The following is a 24234-nucleotide window of genomic DNA, read 5'->3' as shown; positions in this document are numbered from 1 at the left end:
TGGACTTAAAGTAGATAAGTCACCAGGTCCGGATAGAATGCATCCTAGGTTGCTGAGGGAAGTAAGGGTGGAAATTGTGGAGGTACTGGCCATAATCTTCCATTCATCTTTAGACCAGGGGTGGTGCCAGGACTGGAGAATTGCAAATGTTAGACCTTTGTTCAAAAAAGGGTGTAAGGATAAACCCAGCAACTACAGGCCAGTCAGTTTAACCTCGGTGGTAGGGAAACTTTCAGAAATGATAATCCAGGACAGAATTAACAGTCACTTGGACAAGTGTGGATTAATTAAGGAAAGCCAGCACGGATTTGTTAAAGGCAAATCGTGTTTAACTAACTTGATTGAGTTTTTTGATGAGATAACAGAGAGGGTTGATGAAGGCATGGCGGTTGATGTGTATATGGACTTCCAAAAGGCGTTTGATAAAGTGCCGCACAATGGGCTTGTCAGCAAAGTTGAAGCCCGTGGAATAAAAGGGGCAGTGGCAGCATAGATACGAAATTGGCTAAGTAACAGGAAAAAGAGAGTAGTGGTGAATGGTTGTTTTTCGGACTGGAGGAGGTTATACAGTGGTGTTCCCCAGGCGTAGGTACTAGGACAACTGCTTTTCTTGATCTATATTAATGACTTGGACTTGGGTGTACAGGGCACAATTTCTAAATTTGCAGATGACACAAAACTTGGAAGTGTAGTAAACACTGAGGAGGATAGTGATGGACTTCAAGAGGACATAGATAGGCTGGTGGAATGGGCGGACACATGGCAGATGAAATTTAACGCAGAGAAGTGCGAAGTGATACATTTTGGTAGGAAGAACGAGGAGAGGCAATATAAACTAAAGTGGGGGGGCGTGGAGAACAGAGAGACTAGGGGGTATACATGCACAAATCGTTGAAGGTGGCAGGGCCAGTTGAGAAAGCGTTTTTAAAAAGCATACGGGATCCTGGGCTTTATAAATAGAGGCATAGAGTACAAAAGCAAGGAAGTTATGATGAACCTTTATAAAACACTGGTTTGGTCACAACTGGAGTATTGTGTCCAATTCTGGGCTCTGCACTTTAAGAAGGATGTGAAGGCCTTAGAGAGGGTGCAGAAGAGATTTGGTTCCAGGGATGAAGGACTTCAGTTACGTGGAGAAGCTGGAGTTGTCCTCCTTAGAGCAGAGAAGGTTGAGAGGAGATTTGATAGAGGTGTTCAAAATCGTGAAGGGTCTAGACAGAGTAGATAGAGAGAAACTGTTCCCATTGGTGGAAGGGTCAAGAACCAGAGGACATAGATTTAAGGTGATTAGCAAGAGAACCAAAGGTGACATGAGGAAAAACTTTTTTACGCAGCGAGTGGCTGTGTTCTGGAATATAGGGGGTGGTGGAGACGGATTCAATCGTGGCTTTCAAAAGGGAATTGGATAAGTACTTGAAGGGAAAAAATTTGCAGGGCTACAGGGAAAGGGTGGTGGAGTGGAACTAGCTAGATTGCTCTTACAAAGAGCCGGCACGGGCTCGATGGGCTGAATGGCCTCCTGTGTTGTAACCATTCTATGATTCTGAGATTATGGCCAGATTTCTCAGCTAGCTTTCAAAGGTACTCTGCTGTCACTTTCCTCTCTTACAGTATCTGGAGTATGTTCAGCTCAGTAATTCTCAAATGAGCAATAATAGCTTGTTGGAATGACCAGCGATTCTCCTGTCCCTTTTACTCCCTTCTCTTAGGTGATGTTCACAGAAGAAGATGTTAAAATATATCTGGCAGAGTTGGCTTTGGCCTTGGACCACCTTCACAGCCTTGGAATCATCTACCGAGACCTCAAACCAGAAAAGTAGGTGCCAGATGTTTAGACTGTTATACTAGTTTTGCACACATAGTAGCTGAGGTGTAGATTAAGTTTGAACAGCGTAATGGAGATGGAAGCTTCTGTGTGTGATCGCATTCAGGAACACTCATTTTGGTCACCCTTTAACCATTTTCAGTCAATTAAATGTAAAGGGACAAAAACTAAAGCATCCAGCTCTAGTGAAAGATTGTGCCCATGATTGCTGAACACTGAAAAATTGCACATGCTGGTGTGCAAATTGCAGCCTCTGGTTTGCAGGTCATAAAAGCCTGAGTTAAGAGATTTACGCACAGGATACGACACCTATTCTCCACCATTGAATCCAGATCACAACTTTTAATTCTTAACTTTTTGCTTGTTTCCAAATTATTCAACAGCTGACTGCTTTGACTTGAGCTGTTTATATGCTTGGTTTAGTGGGTGTAAATGCTGCACAAACAGCGGCACCCCTGGACTAAACTGGGTACACTATAGCTGGCCACTGGGAAAAACAGTTTTTTCTGGCTGATTGGCCTTAGAAAATGTAGCAAATTTACTGTGAGTTTGCTATGTGCTATGCAGGCACCAAATGTTAGGAGCCAGCAGCACTAACGGCATACTAAACACAGTATATAACTGGCTTTAGAGAGGTGATTGCACAAAATACAGCAAGTTACCTGCAGACACAGATCACTTCAAAAATCACTGTTGGCTGAATTTGCACCAAGGGAAATGAATGACCCAAATATTTCAGTCCCTAGTCTATGCTGAGTTAAATATCAACTATGACAGCAGTTGGAACACAAAAGGCCTCAGGGCCCTGAACTAGAGGGGAGAAAAATCATCGAGTACCCACTTCTGATCACGATCCAAGTATTCCTGCCAGGAAGATTGCTATATGGACATTGAATGAAACAGGATTGTGCTTTACTGTGATGCAGTCCACAGTTCCAATCCTTGCCAATGGCCATGTCTAGACTGGCATTCATGGAACTATATCCAAGAAAGAGTTAACAACTTCAGGAGAGAAGGACCAATAGTTATGGTAAATAATTATTTGAGAAAAAAATGCTACTGGTCTTTCTTACCCAGCTATACGAGGTCATGGTGATTCCAAGGAATCACACACTGGGAAAGTCTAGTGCTGGGTTTTACTTTTATTGTGTGATTCTGCAGCTTGATACTTCGGAACGTAAGAATGTACAGGATCAGAAAAGACTATTGTAGTCCATCTGGCTGGTCCCAGTATCGGGGAAATATATCCCACCATACTTCTCATACCACTTTATCAATTTTTTCTCCAGGTACATGTACGCTATAATTTGCTGATATTATTGGCTCCCATTGCCTCCCTTGGAAATCCATTCCATGCCTTCACCACCCTCTGCATAAAGTAGTTAGTGAAACTATGGCCTCGATTTTAAAGGTGGGGGGGGGGGTGTCAGGCAGTATGCTTGCAAGCCCCAATGCAGGCGGTGCACCTGGACAATCCAGGGATGTGGAGCCTGGGTTATCTTAACGGCCGGGCCTCATTTCTCATTTACATAAATGTTCCCGGAATCCCGCCTGTACCTGGCCAGATCCACTACCTGGCTGGTGGGCAGGAATTTGGGAATTTGGCGACAGGAGGTGAGAACAGTGCCTGGCAGTTAGTGGGGGGAGGAGTCCGGAGGTGATTGGGATGTGGGGGGGGGGGGGGCGGTGCTGGGGAGGCCAGAGAACTCCTTGCGGGAGTCTCTTCTGGCAGTTGGTGCTTCCCGCCGTGCTTCAGCTGTCGGATTGCACACAGTGCGAGCCTCCCCAACACTACGTTAAAATCATGTTGCAACACCAATTAAGTCGTCAGGCCACGACTTTTGCACTTAAAGTAGGCCCCCGCCTGCCTGTAGCTGGAGCCTCGGCCAACTCGAAGGTCAGCGAAGATGAAATGGTGCCGATAGATCACCTCCAGGATAAAAATTCCAACTTTTGCATCCTTCGACAACTGCATTTGTAAAATGCTGAGAGATCGCGTCCGCCTCTAACTTTTCAATTTGTATTTTTTCCCCCCTTCTCTCAGTATTCTACTGGATGAAGAAGGACACATTAAGCTAACGGGTGAGTGGCAAAAGGCAGGAAATTTAACATTGACCCATCCCTCGGACTGCTGGAAATAGATTGCAAATTCCCCATCGAATGTCACATAAACTAAACATTTGCTGACTTTTTTTTCCCATCTTTTTCCTTTCTCTTACTCATTGTCCTGTGCTCCTTTAAATGAATAAGCCACAACAAAGCTCCATAATATTAGCTAGGCAAACACTGGCTGGCTCTGCTGCACAGGAGGGCAGGAAAAAGAGTGGCAGAGCTATAGTGATAGGGGACTCGATTGTAAGGGGAATAGACAGGCGTTTCTGCGGACGCAACCGAGACTCCAGGATGGGATGTTGCCTCCCTGGTGCAAGGGTCAAGGATGTCTCGGAGCGGCTGAAGGACATTCTGGAGGGGGAGGGTGAACAGCCAGTTGTCGTGGTGCATATAGGCACCAACGATATAGGTAAAAAACAGGATGAGGTCCTACAAGCTGAATTTAGGGAGTTAGGAGTTAAACTATAGAGTAGGACCTCAAGGGTAATCATCTCAGGATTGCTACCAGTGCCACGGGCTAGTCAGAGTAGGAATGACAGGATAGCTAGGATGAATACATGGCTTGAGAGATGGTGCAAGAGGGAGGGATTCAAATTCCTGGGACATTGGAACCGGTTCTGGGGGAGGTGGGACCAGTACAAATTGGACGGTCTGCATCTGGGCAGGACTGGAACCAATGTCCTAGGGGGAGTGTTTGCTCGTGCTGTTGGGGAGGGTTTAAACTAATACGGCAGGGGGATGGGAACCGATGCAGGAAGTCAGTGGGAAATAAAGTGGTGACAGAAACAAAAGGCAGTAAGGGAGAGTGTACAGAACATGACCGGACAGATGGTCTGAGAAAGCAGGGCAAAGACCAAAGGAAGTCTAGATTAAACTGCATTTATTTCAATGCAAGAAGTCTGATGGGCAAGGCAGATGAACTCAGGGCATGGATGGGTACATGGGACTGGGATGTTATAGCTATTACTGAAACATGGCTAAGGGAGGGGCAGGACTGGCAGCTCAATGTTCCAGGGTACAGATGCTATAGGAAAGATGGAGCAGGAGGTAAGAGAGGAGGGGGAGTTGCGTTCTTGATTAGGGAGAACATCACGGCAGTAGTGAGAGGGGATATATCCGAGGGTTCGCCCACTGAGTCTATATGGGTAGAACTGAAGAATAAGAAGGGAGAGATCACTTTGATAGGATTGTACTACAGACCCCCAAATAGTCAACGGGAAATTGAGGAGCAAATATGTAAGGAGATTACAGACAGCTGCAAGAAAAATAGGGTGGTAATAGTAGGGGACTTTAACTTTCCCAACATTGACTGGGACAGCCATAGCATTAGGGGCTTGGATGGAGAGAAATTAGTTGAATGTATTCAGGAGGAATTTCTCATTCAGTATGTGGATGGCCCGACTAGAGAGTGGGCAAAACTTGACCTCCTCTTGGGAAATAAGGAAGGGCAGGTGACAGAAGTGTTAGTGAGGGATCACTTTGGGACCAGTGATCATAATTCCATTAGTTTTAAGATAGCTATAGAGAAGGATAGGTCTGGCCCAAAAGTTAAAATTCTAAATTGGGGAAAGGCCAATTTTGATGGTATTAGACAGGAACTTTCAGAAGTTGATTGGGAGAGTCTGTTGGCAGGCGAAGGGACGTCTGGTAAGTGGGAGGCTTTCAAAAGTGTGTTAACCAGGGTTCAGGGTAAGCACATTCCTTATAAAGTGAAGGGCAAGGCTGGTAGAAGTAGGGAACCTTGGATGACTCGGGAGATTGAGGCCCTCGTCAAAAAGAAGAAGGAGGCCTATGACATGCATAGGCAGCTGGGATCAAGTGGATCCCTTGAAGAGTATAGAGATTGCCGGAGTAGAGTTAAGAGAGAAATCAGGAGGGCAAAAAGGGGACATGAGATTGCTTTGGCAGATAAGGCAAAGGAGAATCCAAAGAGCTTCTACAAATACATAAAGGGCAAAAGAGTAACGAGGGAGAGAGTAGGGCCTCTTAAGGATCAACAAGGTCATCTATGTGCGGAACCACAAGAGATGGGTGAGATCCTGAATGAATATTTCACATCAGTATTTACGGTTGAGAAAGGCATGGATGTTAGGGAACTTGGGGAAATAAATAGTGATGTCTTGAGGAGTGTACATATTACAGAGAGGGAGGTGCTGGAAGTCTTAACGCGCATCAAGGTAGATAAATCTCCGGGACCTGATGAAATGTATCCCAGGACGTTATGGGAGGTTAGGGAGGAAATTGCGGGTCCCCTAGCAGAGATATTTGAATCATCCACTGCTACAGGGGAGGTGCCTGAAGATTGGAGGGTAGCAAATGTTGTGCCTTTGTTTAAGAAGGGCTGCAGGGAAAAGCCTGGGAACTACAGACCGGTGAGCCTGACATCTGTAGTGGGTAAGTTGTTAGAGGGTATTCTGAGAGACAGGATCTACCGGCATTTGGAGAGGCAGGGACTGATTAGGAACAGTCAGCATGGTTTTGTGAGAGGAAAATCATGTCTCACGAATTTGATTGAGCTTTTTGAAGGGGTAACCAAGAAGATGGATGAGGGCTGTGCAGTACACGTGGTCTACATGGACTTCAGCAAAGCCTTTGACAAGGTACCGCATGGTAGGTTGTTACATAAGGTTAAATCTCATGGGATCCAAGGTGAGGTAGCCAATTGGATACAAAATTGGCTTGACGACAGAAGACAGCGGGTGGTTGTAGAGGGTTGTTTTTCAAACTGGAGGCCTGTGTCCAGCGGTGTGCCTCAGGGATCGGTGCTGGGTCCGCTGTTATTTGTTATTTATATTAATGATTTGGATGAGAATTTAGGAGGCATGGTTAGTAAGTTTGCAGATGACACCAAGATTGGTGGCATTGTGGACAGTGAAGAAGGTTATCTAGGATTGCAACGGGATCTTGATAAATTGGGCCAGTGGGCCGATGAATGGCAGATGGAGTTTAATTTAGATAAATGTGAGGTGATGCATTTTGGTAGATCAAATCGGGCCAGGACCTACTCCGTTAATGGTAGGGCGTTGGGGAGAGTTATAGAACAAAGAGATCTAGGAGTACAGGTTCATAGCTCCTTGAAAGTGGAGTCACAGGTGGATAGGGTGGTGAAGAAGGCATTCGGCATGCTTGGTTTCATTGGTCAGAACATTGAATCCAGGAGTTGGGATGTCTTGTATCTCTCCCCTCTCACCTTAAATCTATGTCCCCTCGTTATAGACTCCCCTACCTTTGGGAAAAGATTTTGACTATCTACCTTATCTATGCCCCTCATTATTTTATAGACTTCTATAAGATCACCCCTAAACCTCCTACTCTCCAGGGACAAAGTCTCAGGCTATCCAACCTCTCCCTATAAGTCAAACCATCAAGTCCCGTTAGCATCCTAGTAAATCTTTTCTGCACTCTTTCTAGTTTAATAATATCCTTTCTATAATAGGGTGACCAGAACTGTACACAGTATTCCAAGTGTGGCCTTACTAATGTCCTGTACAACTTCAACAAGACATCCCAACTCCTGTATTCAGTGTTCTGACCAATGAAACCAAGCATGCCGAATGCCTTCTTCACCACCCTATCCACCTGTGACTCCACTTTCAAGGAGCTATGAACCTGTACTCTTAGATCTCTTTGTTCTATAACTCTCCCCAACGCCCTACCATTAACGGAGTAGGTCCTGGCCCGATTTGATCTACCAAAATGCATCACCTCACATTTATCTAAATTAAACTCCATCTGCCATTCATCGGCCCACTGGCCCAATTTATCAAGATCCCGTTGCAATCCTAGATAACCTTCTTCACTGTCCACAATGCCACCAATCTTGGTGTCATCTGCAAACTTACTAACCATGCCTCCTAAATTCTCATCCAAATCATTAATATAAATAACAAATAACAGCGGACCCAGCACCGATCCCTGAGGCACACCGCTGGTCACAGGCTCCAGTTTGAAAAACAACCCTCTACAACCACCCTCTGCCTTCTGTCGTGAAGCCAATTTTGTATCCAATTGGCTACCTCACCTTGGATCCCATGAGATTTAACCTTATGTAACAACCTACCATGCGGTACCTTGTCAAAGGCTTTGCTGAAGTCCATGTAGACCACGTCTACTGCACAGCCCTCATCTATCTTCTTGGTTACCCCTTCAAAAAGCTCAATCAAATTCGTGAGACATGATTTTCCTCTCACAAAACCATGCTGACTGTTCCTAATCAGTCCCTGCCTCTCCAAATGCCGGTAGATCCTGTCTCTCAGAATACCCTCTAACAACTTACCCACTACAGATGTCAGGCTCACCGGTCTGTAGTTCCCAGGCTTTTCCCTGCAGCCCTTCTTAAACAAAGGCACAACATTTGCTACCCTCCAATCTTCAGGCACCTCACCTGTAGCTGTCGATGATTCAAATATCTCTGCTAGGTGACCCGCAATTTCCTCCCTAACCTCCCATAACGTCCTGGGATACATTTCATCAGGTCCCGGAGATTTATCTACCTTGATGCGCGTTAAGACTTCCAGCACCTCCCTCTCTGTAATATGTACACTCCTCAAGACATCACTATTTATTTCCCCAAGTTCCCTAACATCCATGCCTTTCTCAACCGTAAATACCGATGTGAAATATTCATTCAGGATCTCACCCATCTCTTGTGGTTCCGCACATAGATGACCTTGTTGATCCTTAAGAGGCCCTACTCTCTCCCTAGTTACTCTTTTGCCCTTTATGTATTTGTAGAAGCTCTTTGGATTCTCCTTTGCCTTATCTGCCAAACCAATCTCATGTCCTCTTTTTGCCCTCCTGATTTCTCTCTTAACTCTACTCCGGCAATCTCTATACTCTTCAAGGGATCCACTTGATCCCAGCTGCCTATGCATGTCATATGCCTCCTTCTTCTTTTTGACGAGGGCCTCAATCTCCCGAGTCATCCAAGGTTCCCTACTTCTACCAGCCTTGCCCTTCCTGTATCCTGAGACTGTGACCCCTCGTTCTGGACCCCCACCCCCCCCTCCCAGCCAGGGGAAACGTCCTCCCTGCATCCAGTCTGTCTAGCCCTGTCAGAATTTTATATGTTTCAATGAGATCCCGTCTCATTCTTCTAAACTCGAGTGAATACAGGCCTACTTGACCCAATCTCTCCTCATATGACAGTCCTGCCATCCCAGGGATCAGTCTGGTGAACCTTTGCTGTACTCCCTCTATGGCAAGTATATCCTTTCTTAGGTCAGGAGATCAAAACTGCACACAATACTCCAGGTGTGGTCTCACCAAGGCCCTGTATAACCAATGCCATTGTATGTGGCTCTTGCTACAGATTCCATTCCCCTCCCTGCCACGTGTTCTGGCTGAATCTGACCATGTGAAACCTTGGTATCAAGTTCAACCCTAAGCTGATCTTCAAACACTCTGGTCCTATCAGTTGCAAAACTGTCTATTTCCACCTGTGTAAAGTCCACCTACTTCTGGGTTTCAGCCCCTCCACCGCTGAAACTCTTAGCCATGCATTTATCATTTTTGATTCCGATTGCACTCCTTCCTGGCCTTGCCCTTCCATGAACTCTAATTTGTCCAAATGCAGCTACCCATATTCTGTCCCACACAAGGTCCCATTTGCCCATCACCCCAGTCCTCGTGAACCTACAGTGGCTCTTGTCTTTCAAAGTAGTAAATTTGAACTATTTTATTTGCTCCACAGCCTTGCCCCATTCTATTTATGCAATCTCTTCAGCCTTGAACCACCACCCTCATACCTCTTGGTTCTCTGACTCTGAACTTTTGTGTATATCCCCCCACTTCACCCCACCATTAGTGGCACAGCTTTCAGTAACCTTGGCCCCACTCCGTATCTAAACCTTTTCTCCTTTAAAAGAACTATCAAAACCCAACTTTTCAAGGCATCTTTCAGTCTCTCCTAACCGTTCCCACCATGACTCAGTGTCTGTTTTCCTTTGTTTCCATTTGTGAAGCGCCTTGGGACATTTTTTACAGTAAAGATGCTATATAAATGCAATTGTTGTTCATTATTGTTGGTGGTAGTGGTTGCTGTTGAATGAAAGCTGACTGGTAAAAACAATAATTTTGGAGTGAAGCAACCAGAATCGTGTTGGTCACTGAACTGTTCAACTTTTGTAAGTCTGATTTAGCTTTGGCTGTGTTTCTCTTTTAAGACTTTGGCCTGAGCAAGGAAGCTGTTGACCATGAGAAGAAGGCCTATTCGTTTTGTGGAACTGTTGAGTATATGGCCCCTGAGGTGGTTAATCGGCGTGGCCACACACAGAGTGCTGACTGGTGGTCCTATGGTGTTTTAATGGTATGCGTCATCAATTTCACTGATTACTATTCTGTAACTTTACAGTTTCTCTTACCCCCGTAATTATTTTACAACCTGATATCTCCAAGCCACAAGCACAGTTCAGCTAAAGGGTGAGCGACTTGGTCTTAGGCAGTCGACTACATCACTCACAACTAGTTACCAGGAGACACATGATATAAACTGAGATTGGGAACTCCGCAGAGTTGTGGAACTAGCTCTATCATTTGAATCCCACTAGTACTTAATGTTACACTTGTGTTTCAACATTGGGTTTAGTTTCGAGGAACGTGAAGGTTGCCCAGCATTTGTGCATGTTATTTTTGAGCAGAGTTTTACTGGGGTGTGTGTCCTGTTTGACCTCTGATCCATGTATAATGCTTCTGTTTCTTGGCAGTTTGAGATGCTGACTGGTTCTCTGCCATTCCAAGGGAAGGACAGGAAGGAGACCATGACACTCATTCTAAAGTAAGACCATATCCTTAAGTTAATGCTGAATGTGTGGCTGTAATATAACTTTCTGATGGTACTTACTACCATTTTGAACATGCCTTCTTGAAAGATTTATAGTGAGGAAAAGGCTTTCATGTTCATAAGAAATGTTCTCATTGCTGGAATCCACCATTGAGCACTTTATTTAGGAATATTGGGATGCACAGGACTGAAAGGAGCCATTGAGGCTCATCTGCCCAATCCAAGAATGCAAAAACAAAATCTCTCTCTGTCTCTGTGTGTGTCTCTCTCTCTCTCTCTCTGTCTTTCTCTCTCTATCGCTTCTTTCACTATCCAGCTCCTTCTTGAATTACCCACCTGAACTCTCTCTCTTGGCAGTCTGTTCCACAAATTCATGGAAATGATATGATTCAGTATTTTCTTACTTTGGGAAATGGCATTATTGAATGGTCAGGAATGATATAACCGGAATGTCAGGACAGTATCTTTTGATTTGTTGCTGTGAACCATGGATGTGTTTGCAGTGTGTTCGAACAGCTCAGAACCACACCCTGCGATTAGAAATGTGTTTTGTCTTTATACATTGGGCTGCTCAGAAATGAGAGCGGCCTAAATTTCCCTTAGTGATCTGTCTATGATGTGAAGATATCCTGGGTGGTTATTGTGTACCTCCCATTGATACATGCCTCACCTATCCAAGAAATAGTGTCTGGAACAGGGCGCACTATAAAATTGTAAGTAAGAGAAGAATCTTTCTTTAGCCAATTAATTAGCTGATGCATAAGACACCAGTTCTGTTGTGTTTGGACTTTTCATGGTTAATGTGGAGGAAAAGTTCTGGAAAGTGCAGAATTCTGTGTAGTATTTAATTGCATGTAAACTCTTTTTCCAGGGCTAAATTGGGAATGCCTCAGTTCTTGAGTCCTGAAGCCCAGAGTTTGTTGCGAGCTCTTTTCAAGAGAAACCCCGCCAACAGATTAGGTAACTATTGGACTGGGCTCTGCTGGTTGGTCTACTGAACAGATGCTTATGAAAGATGTTTTAAATCTGATGTTGAATACTGATTCTCCTGTTTCTTTGGAGCATGAGACTAAATCGCCACATTCTTTATGCTGAGCATCCTTCTCGTGAATCTATTTTGAAAGACAGACTTGCATTTTATATAGCATTTTATCATATTTCTCAGTGAGGTCTCAAAGCAATTCGCACACAATTACTTTGAAGTTCAGTGATTGTTGTTATGTGGGCCTGCAGCAGCCATTTTGCAGGAATATAGGAACAAGAATAGGCCATTCAGCCCCTGAAGCTCGTTCTGCCATTGAATTAGATCATGGCTGATCTGTACATTAACTGAATTTACCTGCCTTTGATCTGTAATCCCATGATACCCTTGCCTAATAAAAACCTGTCAATCTCAATCTTGAAAATTTCAATTGTCCTAGCATCCACAGCCTTTTAGGGCAGAGTTCCAGATTTCCACTACCCTTTGTGTGAAAAAGTGCTTCCTGATTTCACTCTTGAGTGGCATTGCCCCTTGTTCTGGATTTCCCCCACCAGAAGAAATAGCTTCTCTGTATGTACTCTATTGAATCCTTTTATCACTTTAAACAATTAGATCACCCCTCAACCTTCGAAACTAAAGGGACTACAAGCCAAATTTACGTAACCTGTCCTGATAATTTAATCCTTTTAAACATTGCAATTTTGATAAATCTGCGCTGTACCCCCACTGAAGACCAATATATCCTCCGAGGTGTGGTGGCCAAAACTGAACACAAAATCAGGTCTGATCATCACTTCCTCGCCTTTGTATTCCAACCTCCTTGAGATAAAGGCCAACATTCCATTAGCCTTTTTGATTGCTGTGAACCAGCTTTTAGTGATTTGTGTACCTGGATACCCAAATATTCCACAGTTCCTGGGGTCTCAGCGTTAAAAAAAAAAAAAAAAAAAAATTCTGATTTGTCTTTCTCGGATCCAAAGTGGATGACCCTACACTTGCCCACGTTGAACTCCATCTGCCACAGTTTTACCCACTCACTTAATCTGACTATGTTCCTTTGTAACTTCCTGTGACGATACCGGATTTCTTTTAACCTTAGTCTGGTTCAGCAAAAACTGAAAAGAATACACTTGAAAGTTTAACACAATTTTATTAGCTGCAGCTGACCTTATCTATAGAATTGATTTCAACTCTTGACAGAGTCTGGTCAATCTCATAGAACAGGCAAATTACATAGTCAGAGTTCACACAATTATACATTTTCAGAGTGGGGAGGGACATGATTAGCAAGGGGTTAAAACCAATCATAAGCTGAGTCTGGGCAAGCCATACTAACTGACATAATGACCGACCACTCACAGGTGATACCTGTTCATGCGTAGGTCACAGGAAAGGGAGTCTCGCTTATCTCTGGCCTGGGATGTTTTTCGACCTTGTCCGAAATAAGGATCCATTCATTAGGTAGCTGCAAAACAACACTCCCTACACCTCCTTACCCCAGAATTCAGCTTTATCATATCTCTTTGCTTGATTGATCATAAAGCATACATTTTCATACAGAAAATTAATAACATAACGAATGATCAAAGAAAAGCTCATTGAAAAGCTCATTGTTCTAATTCTAGCTAGCAAAATGGGCTACTTATATTAACCCCTGGTTTACCACACTGCCATCTTGCTATGGAGACATCTTATTGAACTACTGAAAGCTTACTACATATGCATTTCATTAGAGGGGCACCTCGTAGGTATTCTCATTTACTGCATATGCATTTCATTAGAGGGGCACTTCGTAGGTATTCTCACCTGCTCCCATCTACACAACTTACTGTGCCTCCTAACTTAGTGTCATTTGCAAATTTGGATATACAATTCTATTCCTTCAGCCAAGTCATTGATGTATGGTGAAAGCAGATAGTATTTATTTAAATGCAAATTAAATAGATTTCTTTCAGATAATATTTTGGGATACAGTATATGAGTAATTTGATTATAGCAAGTGTAGCATACTTGGGAGGAACAGGTGACTTTGGATCTATCGTTCCCAAAGCTCTCCATCACTGGGGGTTTTCCTCGCCTCATGTCTGGGTCTGTTGTAGACTAATTGATAGAGATTGATTGCCATGGTGTAGTCAACAACTCCAATACCTCTGAAAATATTGTTAACCCTAGATCTACGCAATCTATGGACTCGTTCTTACTATATAAGAATTTGTGATTAGTAATCAGGATCATTAAAGAAGCTTCTTGATTCCTGACCATTGTAACTTAAATTTCTCCATGTTTTTATTTTTAGGAGCTGGTGCGGATGGTGTGGAGGAGACCAAGCGACAGCCGTTCTTTGCAAACATAGACTGGAATGTAAGTGCCAAATATGTTTTGGTGAAATTCTAGCAAAGCCACATCTATAATTCTGGAAACCCTGGGTTGGACATGAAAGAACCATCTGCTCATTTCTCCAGTATCTCCAGTTCAGTGATCAGATATCATGACAAAGGCTCATGATGAGCATAGTCAGGTGAAATGCTCTTTATTTGAGGGCTACCCCACCAATTTCTGAAGCACAATGTCTCCGTAATCTTATAAGGATCTCTTCAGAGTAACCAGTTGGATGAAGGAGTAAATAGGTCTGTGAGGTGCTACACAGGCAGTGAAGGTACACCTTCAATTCCTGCTGCTATGTGGTTCCTAAGACAGGTGGTTGTTGAAAATAGTCACACTGCCTATTACCCATCAAGTAGCGCCCTAGTGACTGGCTGCTAGCCAACAATTACAAGCAGAGATGTTTTTCATAGGCATCAGGGAGTGCAACATTAACCTAGCCTTCGCACAAAGTTTAAGCAGCCACTCCCTGGAGTCAAACCCAAGAGGCCGTCTCAGATCAAGGTCATGTCATGAATCTGTTAAAATTGGAGTTACAGTTTTGGCTGTACATTATCTTCCTAAAACCAGATTCCATGCGAGACTGAGAAGTGATCATTCTGCTGGCGGACTAATTCTTGGAAACTTAAAGCTACCCAGCTACACCACAACAAAAATAGCATGGGGGAGGGGGCTAGGATTGATTACAATTGTTATCTTCATTGTCCCATATGCAAGACTTAAGGTTCTTTCCCCAGATATTGCCTTCTACCTCCAGTAAATCAGTGTACTGCTGGGACTGCTCTTGAAGCCGCCTTTCCCATGTTTGACCACTGTTACTGATGTGTCTCTCGTTGGTTGTAGAGTTTACCTACAGGACAGATATGTCCAAGAATCTGCCTGCAGCAAAGGCCAATCTGGATCTTGAATAGGTAGTTTAAAGCAGAAATGTCATTCAGCATCACCACCAGTTTAATAATAATTGGGGAAGGGCTGGGTTGGCATGCAACTCCAGTCAGATAGCAACTGATATTTTGACTACAGAGAGTAACCAACAGACCTCCCAGAAGTTACTGCCTTGGGTCATCTCTTTTATTTTCATTTTCCTTAAAGGCAATCTCCTTCTCAGTGGTGTGTACTTGAGTAAACACAAAGACATAGAATCATAGAAGTTAACAACATGGAAACAGGCCCTTCGGCCCAACATGTCCATGTCGCCCAGTTTATACCACTAAGCTAGTCCCAATTGCCTGCACTTGGCCCATATCCCTCTATACCCATCTTACCCATGTAACTGTTCAAGACAGTTCAAGACTTAAAAGATTCACAGACAACACACTGTAAAAGTATAGTGTGGTCACCTGTTCAGTAATGTATTTCAGTGATCATCTTCTGTTGATAGTTACGTGCCAAAAAAAATCACTGGGAAATTGCAACATTTTTGAAAATTGCATTAGAGACGGTATTTTTGTCTAGACAGTGTTCTGTAGTGGCTGCTCTTTGAGTCATGGTGACATATCCCCTTTCCTGCGTGCCTGCCTCTCAGCACTAATTTAAAATATATTCAGCACTCTAAACCTGCCAATTTTCACTTTAAAGCCCCTGGTGGTTTCAGAGTTCTTTGCAAATGGAACTTCCTGAAAATTGTGAATAAAAATCAAGTCTTCCATGTTCTGATTTAATCATTTCTCAGAAATGGCACAGTAGGTTAGAATTTTGTCCTTTTAAGTCTGGCACTTGGTTTCCTATTGAGCGCAAACTGATGGAACAGAAATCTCTTCCACATGGAGTGGTTGAAGCGAATAGCATAGATGCATTTAAGGGGAAACTAGATAAGTACATGAGGGAGAAAGGAATAGAAGGATATGTTGATAGGGTTGGATGAAGTAAATTGAGTGGGAGGAGGCTGGTGTGGAGCATAAACACCGGCATTGACCGGTTGAGCTAAAAGGCCTGTTTCTGTGCTGTAAAATTCTGTGTAATTCCCTGCCAGCTGTAAGGATTCCAAACAAAGGGAGTTTGAGGCAGTTTCAGTGCTAGTAACTGTTCGGCCCATGAGCCAAAACTACCCATAATTCAGTATAAATTGACTCATTGAGAGACGGTAAGATTAGCTGGTGTGGCAAAATGGACCGGTCATATTGGTGCAGTTGGGGATAGGAAACATTGCTGAGGCAAAGCAGAGGGAACTTTATGCTGTATATGAGTTGGGAGTGCTTGATGAGGGAACTTTGTCTTGCATCTAACTTTTGCTGTACGTGACCGGGGAATGCTTCATGAAGCAGTGTAGAATGAGTTTCACTCTGCATCTAATCCACGCCATTCATGACCTGGGAATTCTTGATTGAGTAGTGTGTAGGGAACTTTACTTGGATTGGCCATCCTATTCCTGACAGATGTGCTTTCCCTTGGCACTGAGTGAGTCCCAAAAGAGGAAGTGGATTCCATGCCCCACCACTCTCATCCATCACCTAAAAGAGTATAAGAATGCAGCAAAACGTTTATTGGGAAAAAAAGTGGTAGGGTAGTAAGGGTTTCCAGCAGTGTTAAACGGTTTCTTATGTTTCCAGAAACTCTACCGCAGGGAACTGAAGCCACCGTTCAGACCAGCTGTGGCCAGGCCAGATGATACCTTTTATTTTGATCCTGAGTTTACGGAGCGAACACCTAAAGGTTTGTACTGAGTACGTGTGGGGAAATATGTGACCTGATCAATTATGGTGATTAAACTCATTCTCATCAAATTCTTTGAAGTTGAGACAGGGATAGAAGCTTGCAGCCAACAGTGTATTCGAGCATTAAAACCCGAGCTGGCTAACTCTAAGATCTGTTATTTTTTAAAGTTTAAATTGCTTGCTGTCTTATTTGCTCTCATATTGCTCTCTGACCTCCTAGAGGCGATGTGAGGATGAGGATGACTTTCCCTCAAAACACATGGCTTCTGCTCAGTGCCTCCCCAAACAAACACAGCCGAAAATGGGAACTTGCAATACGAGGAATCATAAGTGCGGTACTGCATCCTACCAATCGATGCAGTGCACTGGGGTCCTAACACATGTGCTGACACGCGGCTCCACATCTAGCTGACGTTTTTCCTCCCTAATTTTCTCCCCTCCTGCTCTGAAGATGCTGACTCTTACTAGGTTTAATGTTCCATCGGCAGCAAGAACCCTCCACCAACTCACCCAAGATGGCATTTTCCATGTGTGAGCCTCGCCAATAAGTGTCAACAGACTATTCAAATGTAGGGGACATCACATTTGGGTCCAATTCTCTCTGTACTCGCCCAGTGTCCAATAGGACTTTTCAACAGGAATGACTAGATAGCAGCCAAGACCAACCAGGCGCTCTGGCTACTTTGTTCTTAATCTCTCTCTCTAGTACATGATGTGGAGATGCCGGTGATGGACTGGGATGGACAAATGTAAGGAATCTTACAACACCAGGTTATAGTCCAACAGTTTTATTTGAAAATCACAACCTTTCGGAGGCTTTCTCCTTCGTCAGGTGAGTGTGGGATTCCATGAAGATTACCGCATATATAGTCAGAGGACAATGCCTGGTGATTACAGATAATCTTTCCAACTGCCTGTTGTCAAGGCAATCAAAGTGTTCAGACAGAGAGACATTACATACAGGACTACTGAATATACAAACGGTCAGAACCCAAAGACACAGAGAGAGAGAGAAAGAGAAACATCCGAAAGGAAGAGAAAAAGAGAGGGTCACGCTACACGTAACCCCACCAGCGAAAAAAAGTTATCTGTTTTTAATACAACTGGTCATTCTCTCTCTTTCTCTTCCTTTCGGATGTTTCTCTCGCTCGCTCGGTCTCTCTCTCGCTCGCTCGGTCGGTCTCTCGCTCGCTCGGTCTCTCTCTCGCTCGCTCGGTCTCTCTCTCTCGCTCGCTCGGTCTCTCTCTCTCGCTCGCTCGGTCTCTCTCTCGCTCGCTCGGTCTCTCTCTCGCTCGCTCGGTCTCTCTCTCGCTCGCTCGGTCTCTCTCTCTCTCGCTCGCTCGGTCTCTCTCTCTCTCGCTCGCTCGGTCTCTCTCTCTCGCTCGCTCGGTCTCTCTCTCTCTCGCTCGCTCGGTCTCTCTCTCGCTCGCTCGGTCTCTCTCTCTCTCGCTCGCTCGGTCTCTCTCTCTCTCGCTCGCTCGGTCTCTCTCTCTCTCGCTCGCTCGGTCTCTCTCTCTCTCTCGCTCGCTCGGTCTCTCTCTCTCTCTCGCTCGCTCGGTCTCTCTCTCTCTCTTGCTCGGTCTCTCTCTCTCTTGCTCGGTCTCTCTCTCTCTCGCTCGCTCGGTCTCTCGCTCGCTCGGTCTCTCTGTCTGTCTTTGGGTTCTGACTGTTTGTATATTCAGTAGTCCTGTATGTAATGTCTCTCTGTCTGTCTGAACACTTTGATTGCCTTGACTAGGGGCAGTTGGAAAGATTATCTGTAATCACCAGGCATTGTCCTCTGACTATATATGCGGTAACCTTCATGGAATCCCACACTCACCTGACGAAAGAGAAAGCCTCCGAAAGCTTGTGATTTTCAAATAAAACTGTTGGACTATAACCTGGTGTTGTAAGATTCCTTACATCTCTCTAGTACAGGTAAAGGGAGACCAACTGTAGCATTCTAACTGCTGTCCCGGCATCCAACTCCACATATTCTGGGAATCTAACCTGGGATCTTCGGGCTGTACGTTTTAGTGCTGCACTGGGTGCTGCGTTTACCCACTAGGCCATCAGAAGGAGTTATCAGATTAACTATTAAAAAAAAATGTCCTCTCATCCAGCTCCAGGTCCCTTTTAAAGTGGCCCATGTTGTGCATCCTTCCACCCAAGCAACCTTCAGATTAATCTCAAACTCTTGTTTTGGATCCCAGATTCACCTGGTGTTCCTCCAAGTGCCAGTGCTCACAAGTTATTCCGAGGGTTCAGTTTTGTGGCAACAGGACTGGAAGAGGAGGAAATAAAGACTGAGAATTCCAAACTGGTCATTCACCCTGTCTTGCAGGTAAGTCCATCACAAACACCTATTTCTTTCCTTTAAACAGAGTAACCCTGTTTGGGGAAGTTGGGGAATCTTGACCTGGATCTTACTAGGACTGTTTATTGCTTTCAGCAAAGCTTTCACTCAGAAATAAAAAGAAAATAAACACTGAAAACACACAGCAGGGCCACCAGCCTCTGAAAAGAGAAAAGACAGGCTAACGTTTCATCTGAATGCCAAAACATTAACCTGTCTTTTCTCTTTACATGGGCTGAAAGACATGCTGTGTATTTCTATTATTTTATGTTTTTATTTCTCAGTTAGAAATGGTTTTCTTTTGCATTTTTTTAAATATTAAAAATAATCAGCTGCTACTTAATGAACAAGACTGACTTTACTGTTTAAACCAACAATGTAGTAATCAATCCAGCAAAACATAGGAAAATCATTTGTGGAATCTCCTTCCAATTATCTGTACTGTGATAGATTATTTTTTTTTATTACCGAGAAACTTAGGTGAAGGGCCACGGCCCATAGTGCAGGACACTACCAAGGTTGGAAAGAGTAGAAGAGAGGATGAGGTATCTCAGGAAGAGGCGATTAGGTGACAACAACCTTGGGGTTTGAAAGCCTGTGAGTTGTAGGAGGAACAGAAGACTGAGGGAGGTAAGGAGTTCCACTGTTTTAAGGTCCTAGAAAAGAATGAGTTGGAGGAAGAAACAGTTGGTGAATCTTGATTTTAACAGTGAGGCTCAGTGACACTGATTTTCAATTAATTCTGCCAGAATTTTTCAGCAGTCGGTAAACATGTTGCTACAGGATCATCGAGAGTTTTATTCAGTAAAATCCACCCTAATTGGTTGCACCTTACTGCTGGTTTTCAGCCTGCAAGCCAGGGATCGTGTGAGTGACCTGGCATCACTCAGCCACCGAGCATAAACCTAGCAAGTGTGAATTTACACTGGTATTTGGTGGTAACTTGGGGACATAAGCGTGTAATGTCAGTGAGATTTTAAAAAATGTTTCCAGTATGGCGGCATTATCAACACTACAGGCAGCACCAAACTGACCTGTTTGGAGAACAGAGCTAACTGTAGAATCCAGTGTATAGGTCATACTGGTGTTTAGATCACTCCCTACTATGCCAGTCAAAGCTCCAAGTAGTATATATAATCTATCTGATGTGACTTGTGTACCAGAATTTACAGTAAGCAGTTTAGATTTCGTAAGGTTTGAAGTGGTACAAGGGCAAGAAGGGTGCCTCTGCACTGGAGTCCCCCAAGGATCTATCCTTGGCCCCCTCCTATTTTTCATGGGGAGAGGCAATGGTGAAGAGATGTAATTCAGGATGCTCTGTGACAAAGAACCATTGCATCATCAGCAAGGGAAGTGATTCACTTCTGATGTGAACTTGAGCAGATATATCTCACGTATTGGGCAACTGTGCAGCACCTTGGGTATAGAGGGACACGCCCTTCACCAAAGCCAGCCTCTTTGAAAAGATTTCCTGCTGCAAATGTTCTAAGGATCTTAAGGTTTTCATGCTTAATTTAAAGTAATTCATGATGTGTGGCATTTCTGAGAGACATGATAATGCTATATATAAATGCTGATTTTAAAAAAATGTTTGTTTTGGTGGGAGATTATAAATTCTTCACCTGGATTCTCTGTGGTCTTTATGAATCACCTGCTGCCTATATCCAATCCTGCACCAAGTCATGCTCACCTATCACACCCATCTTCGCTGACCTACATTGGCTCTTGGTCTCCCGCTGCTTTAAATTTAAGATGCTCATCCTTGTGTAAAATCGAGATCATCGCCTCCCCCTCCCTATCTTTGTATTCTTCCCCAGCCCTACACCCCCCTCCCCTCCAAATTCTATGACTCTGGCCTTTAAAGCTTCTCCCCTCTCTTCGCTCCATCATTGTAATCTTCAGCCATATAGGCTCCAATCTGTGGAATTCTCTCACTAAACCCCTCTGCCTTTCGACCTCCCTCTGTTCCTTTAAGACCCTCCTTAAAATCCATCTCTTTGACCAAGCCTTAGGTCACCCCATCTAATCTCTCCTCTGGCCCTGTATCTGTTTTCCTTACTCTTCTGTAAAGTGCCTTGGGACATTTTTCTACATTAAAAGCGCTTTATAAATGAAAGTTGATAACTTAACTGGAACGTAATGTAACAAAACAGAGATATTCCGTTTTGAGAGGATGTATCATCTCTTACAGCAACTGCATGGGAACAACATGAATTTTACTGATGGTTATGAGCTAAAGGAGGATATTGGTGTGGGCTCATACTCTGTCTGTAAACGCTGCATTCACAAGACTACAAATATGGAGTATGCCGTCAAGGTAAGACTTCAATCAAAAAGAAGCCAGCGGTGTTTGCTTACTGTTGAGTTGCACTCCGAGATGACGACGAAGCAAATACATTCTTCACCATCCCTCCCCATCAGTTTTAAAATTATGAATTTGAATAAAAGTTTTCCATTTTAAAAAGTGAATCTTTATTTCTATTTCCATGGAACATTCTCTGATGGAGTGGACAGGCAGATGACCTGTTTTCCCCTTCTATCAATGCAGTTCTAATCCCTTTTCTTTAGTTAGCCAGTTGTCTGGTATGCAAAAATGCATCTTTGAGTCTCTGGACAAGCTACAGAGAACTTCACACCTGTAGAATTTCAGTTTACCAAGTGCATATACTCTTTCACATAGAGACACATCCCACTTAGCTAAATCTAGAGAGCTTAGGCAAGGTTGGTAGATTCAAGGCTTAGGTACCCCCAGGTGTGCGCGGGAGCACTGCTGAAGTTTAAAACTATGTAGCGTGCCAGTATAGAGCACTGGCAAGCTTCCCACTGCTTGTTCAGCTCAGGCCACCCTAATGGGTAGGGTGGTCCTAGCTGAACAAGTAGCTGGAAGGAGTGTCTAAGATCTCTCCAGGATTATCTGGGGCTGAGTTGGAAGACTGACAGCCCCCGGTAATATGTCTACACCTTGAGATTCCAGTAGTGAGCCAGGCTGACTGGTCAATTAGCAACAGTGCCTTGGAGTAGTTTGCACCTGCCTGGTTCAGATTACGACGTCATGCACAGAGGTTGACCTGGTTCCGAATTTCCATTGCCAGACATGTCATCAAAGAGAGGTCAGTGTAAATTTAAAGTAAATCTTTGCTTCCACCCATTCCTCTAGTAATGTCTCAACACCCAACAAGCACAGTTGTGTCGTCATGTTGGAACAGCGGGGCATATTTTGCTTTCCATGCTTTTAACTGTCTCAAAAATGTACTTTAATGTTATGCTAGGTTGGGTAAAGCAACCATACAGTTCCTTTGGGAGGTCATCAGAAAAGTGCAACCCATGCTCACTAACTGTGGCAAGACCCTAATACTAAAATGGAGCTTAATTTTGTTGTCCAAGACATCATTCCCCTGTGGCCTAATTTCCATTTCAGTTAGACTCCTTGTCTTGTAAGAGCATCCAATATGAAGTCTTTGTGCTTCCTTTCTCCAGGTTGTTGATAAGAGCAAGAGAGACCCCTCAGAGGAAGTTGAAATCCTGCTGCGGTATGGACAGCACCCAAACATCATTACGCTGAAAGATGTGAGTGTCATGGTAGCCTGTTCAAGTGGGAGTGAGGCACTTACGGAAAAAACAGCCAAGTGGTACATGACTCATAAACTGTCTAAAGACTGAAACTCAAGTTCTCCAAGTATTTTCCTCATTAGATTTCCATTAAATGCCTGCAATTGTGAAGCTGCAATATGTTAGATTTCAGTAGTAAATAAAAGGCAATTTGGATGCCCCCACAGCTCATTGAGCAAATGCATCACAGGGTGTGGAGCTGAGCTATGCAGAGTAGGTAGAGTCCAATATTCTGCTGAGTTAGAAATTCAGCCAGGGAAGCAATATGGTGCTAAAATTGGCCAGGCATCCCTGGGCTAGGGAGGAGAAAAATTATCCAGCAACTCTTGCTGGAATGTACATGTGAGTGTCTTGCTGGCCCACTTCTGAGGGCAGTTAAGAGTCAACCACGTTGGTGTGGGACTGGAATCACATATAGGCCCAGACCAGTTAAGGGCGGCATGTTTCCTTCCCTAAAGGACATTAGTGAACCAGTTGGGTTTTTACAATCCGACAGCTTCATGGTCACTTCTACCAATACCAGCTTTTTATTTCCAGTTTTAAAAAAAAATGAATTCAAATTCTCAAACTGCCATTTGATTTCACATTCATTGGATTATTAGTCCAGGCCTCTTGATTATTAGTCTAGTTATATAACCACTACATATGTCCATTAATCAGAATCAGTTTGGATCGATAATGTAAAAACATTATTTTAAGGACAAAACTGCTTTCTCATCCCTCAATATAAACAAATTAATTTGCTAATTACTATATTGATTTGAATAAATGGCTGTTTAAGTAATAAACATTTGAGTTTTAAAGGCATTATTTCATAAGAAAAATATTTGGCAAATCTTTTTTGTTTGACACTGAGAAACTGTGTTTTCATTACACATAAATGACACATCGGTGTAATAGAATCGTAGAATCATAGAAAATTTATGGCACAGAAGGAGACCATTCGGCCCATCATATCCACGCCAGCTGAGAAACGAGCCATCCAGCTTAATCCCACTTTCCTGCATTTGGTCTGTAGCCTTTTTAGATGGTCCTTTTAAGATAGTTCATTACAGCATGCTCTGTGATTGTGGACAAATAAATCCGTATCCTTTCAGGTTTATGAAGATGTACCCATCTTCTGGAGCCATGAGCATGGCAGCAGCCTAGCCCATGCTACTGTGTCAGCGGCAAGGAGCATATAAGAGTACCTCATTACAAATCTGCCAGTGAGCAAAGTTCCAGCCTGTCGTCTTGCCAAAGAATGATGTGAACGTTACGGAGAGAAAATAATCAAATCAAAAATATACCAGCAGCTAAAGGGCTGAACAGAAACAAATTACAGGGCAACGATGGGAGTAGGATTCTCTGATCAGTCTTTTGTTTTGTCCTGGTGATGTGTGTCTAGGTCTACAACGATAATAAGTATATCTACCTGGTGACAGAGCTGATGAGAGGTGGTGAACTACTGGATAAAATACTGCAGCAGAAAGGTTTCTCGGAGAGGGAAGCAAGTGCTCTCCTTCACACAATCACCAAAACAGTGGAATACCTGCATTCTCAGGGGGTGAG

The 24234-nt window shown here is 43.7% G+C and overlaps 1 protein-coding gene across 4 annotated transcripts in view; it reads left to right on the top strand.

The window, feature by feature from the left end:
• Positions 1 to 24234, top strand: part of LOC137342747 (ribosomal protein S6 kinase 2 alpha-like) — a 196002-nt gene that overhangs the window by 155835 nt on the left and 15933 nt on the right. For all 4 annotated transcript variants that reach the window (XM_068006918.1, XM_068006916.1, XM_068006917.1 and 1 more), the window contains 11 exons: positions 1710 to 1816; positions 3870 to 3907; positions 10102 to 10244; positions 10642 to 10712; positions 11590 to 11678; positions 13997 to 14061; positions 16632 to 16734; positions 18932 to 19062; positions 21266 to 21391; positions 22552 to 22641; positions 24071 to 24229. In XM_068006918.1, the coding sequence (XP_067863019.1) occupies positions 1710 to 1816; positions 3870 to 3907; positions 10102 to 10244; positions 10642 to 10712; positions 11590 to 11678; positions 13997 to 14061; positions 16632 to 16734; positions 18932 to 19062; positions 21266 to 21391; positions 22552 to 22641; positions 24071 to 24229 (1122 nt within the window). The remainder of the gene's footprint in view (positions 1 to 1709; positions 1817 to 3869; positions 3908 to 10101; positions 10245 to 10641; positions 10713 to 11589; positions 11679 to 13996; positions 14062 to 16631; positions 16735 to 18931; positions 19063 to 21265; positions 21392 to 22551; positions 22642 to 24070; positions 24230 to 24234) is intronic.

Source organism: Heptranchias perlo, chromosome 26 (genome assembly GCF_035084215.1).
Source record: "Heptranchias perlo isolate sHepPer1 chromosome 26, sHepPer1.hap1, whole genome shotgun sequence".
Lineage (NCBI taxonomy): Eukaryota > Metazoa > Chordata > Chondrichthyes > Hexanchiformes > Hexanchidae > Heptranchias > Heptranchias perlo.
Note: the sequence above shows the minus strand (reverse complement) of the source record. Positions and strands in the feature narration are given on the sequence as shown.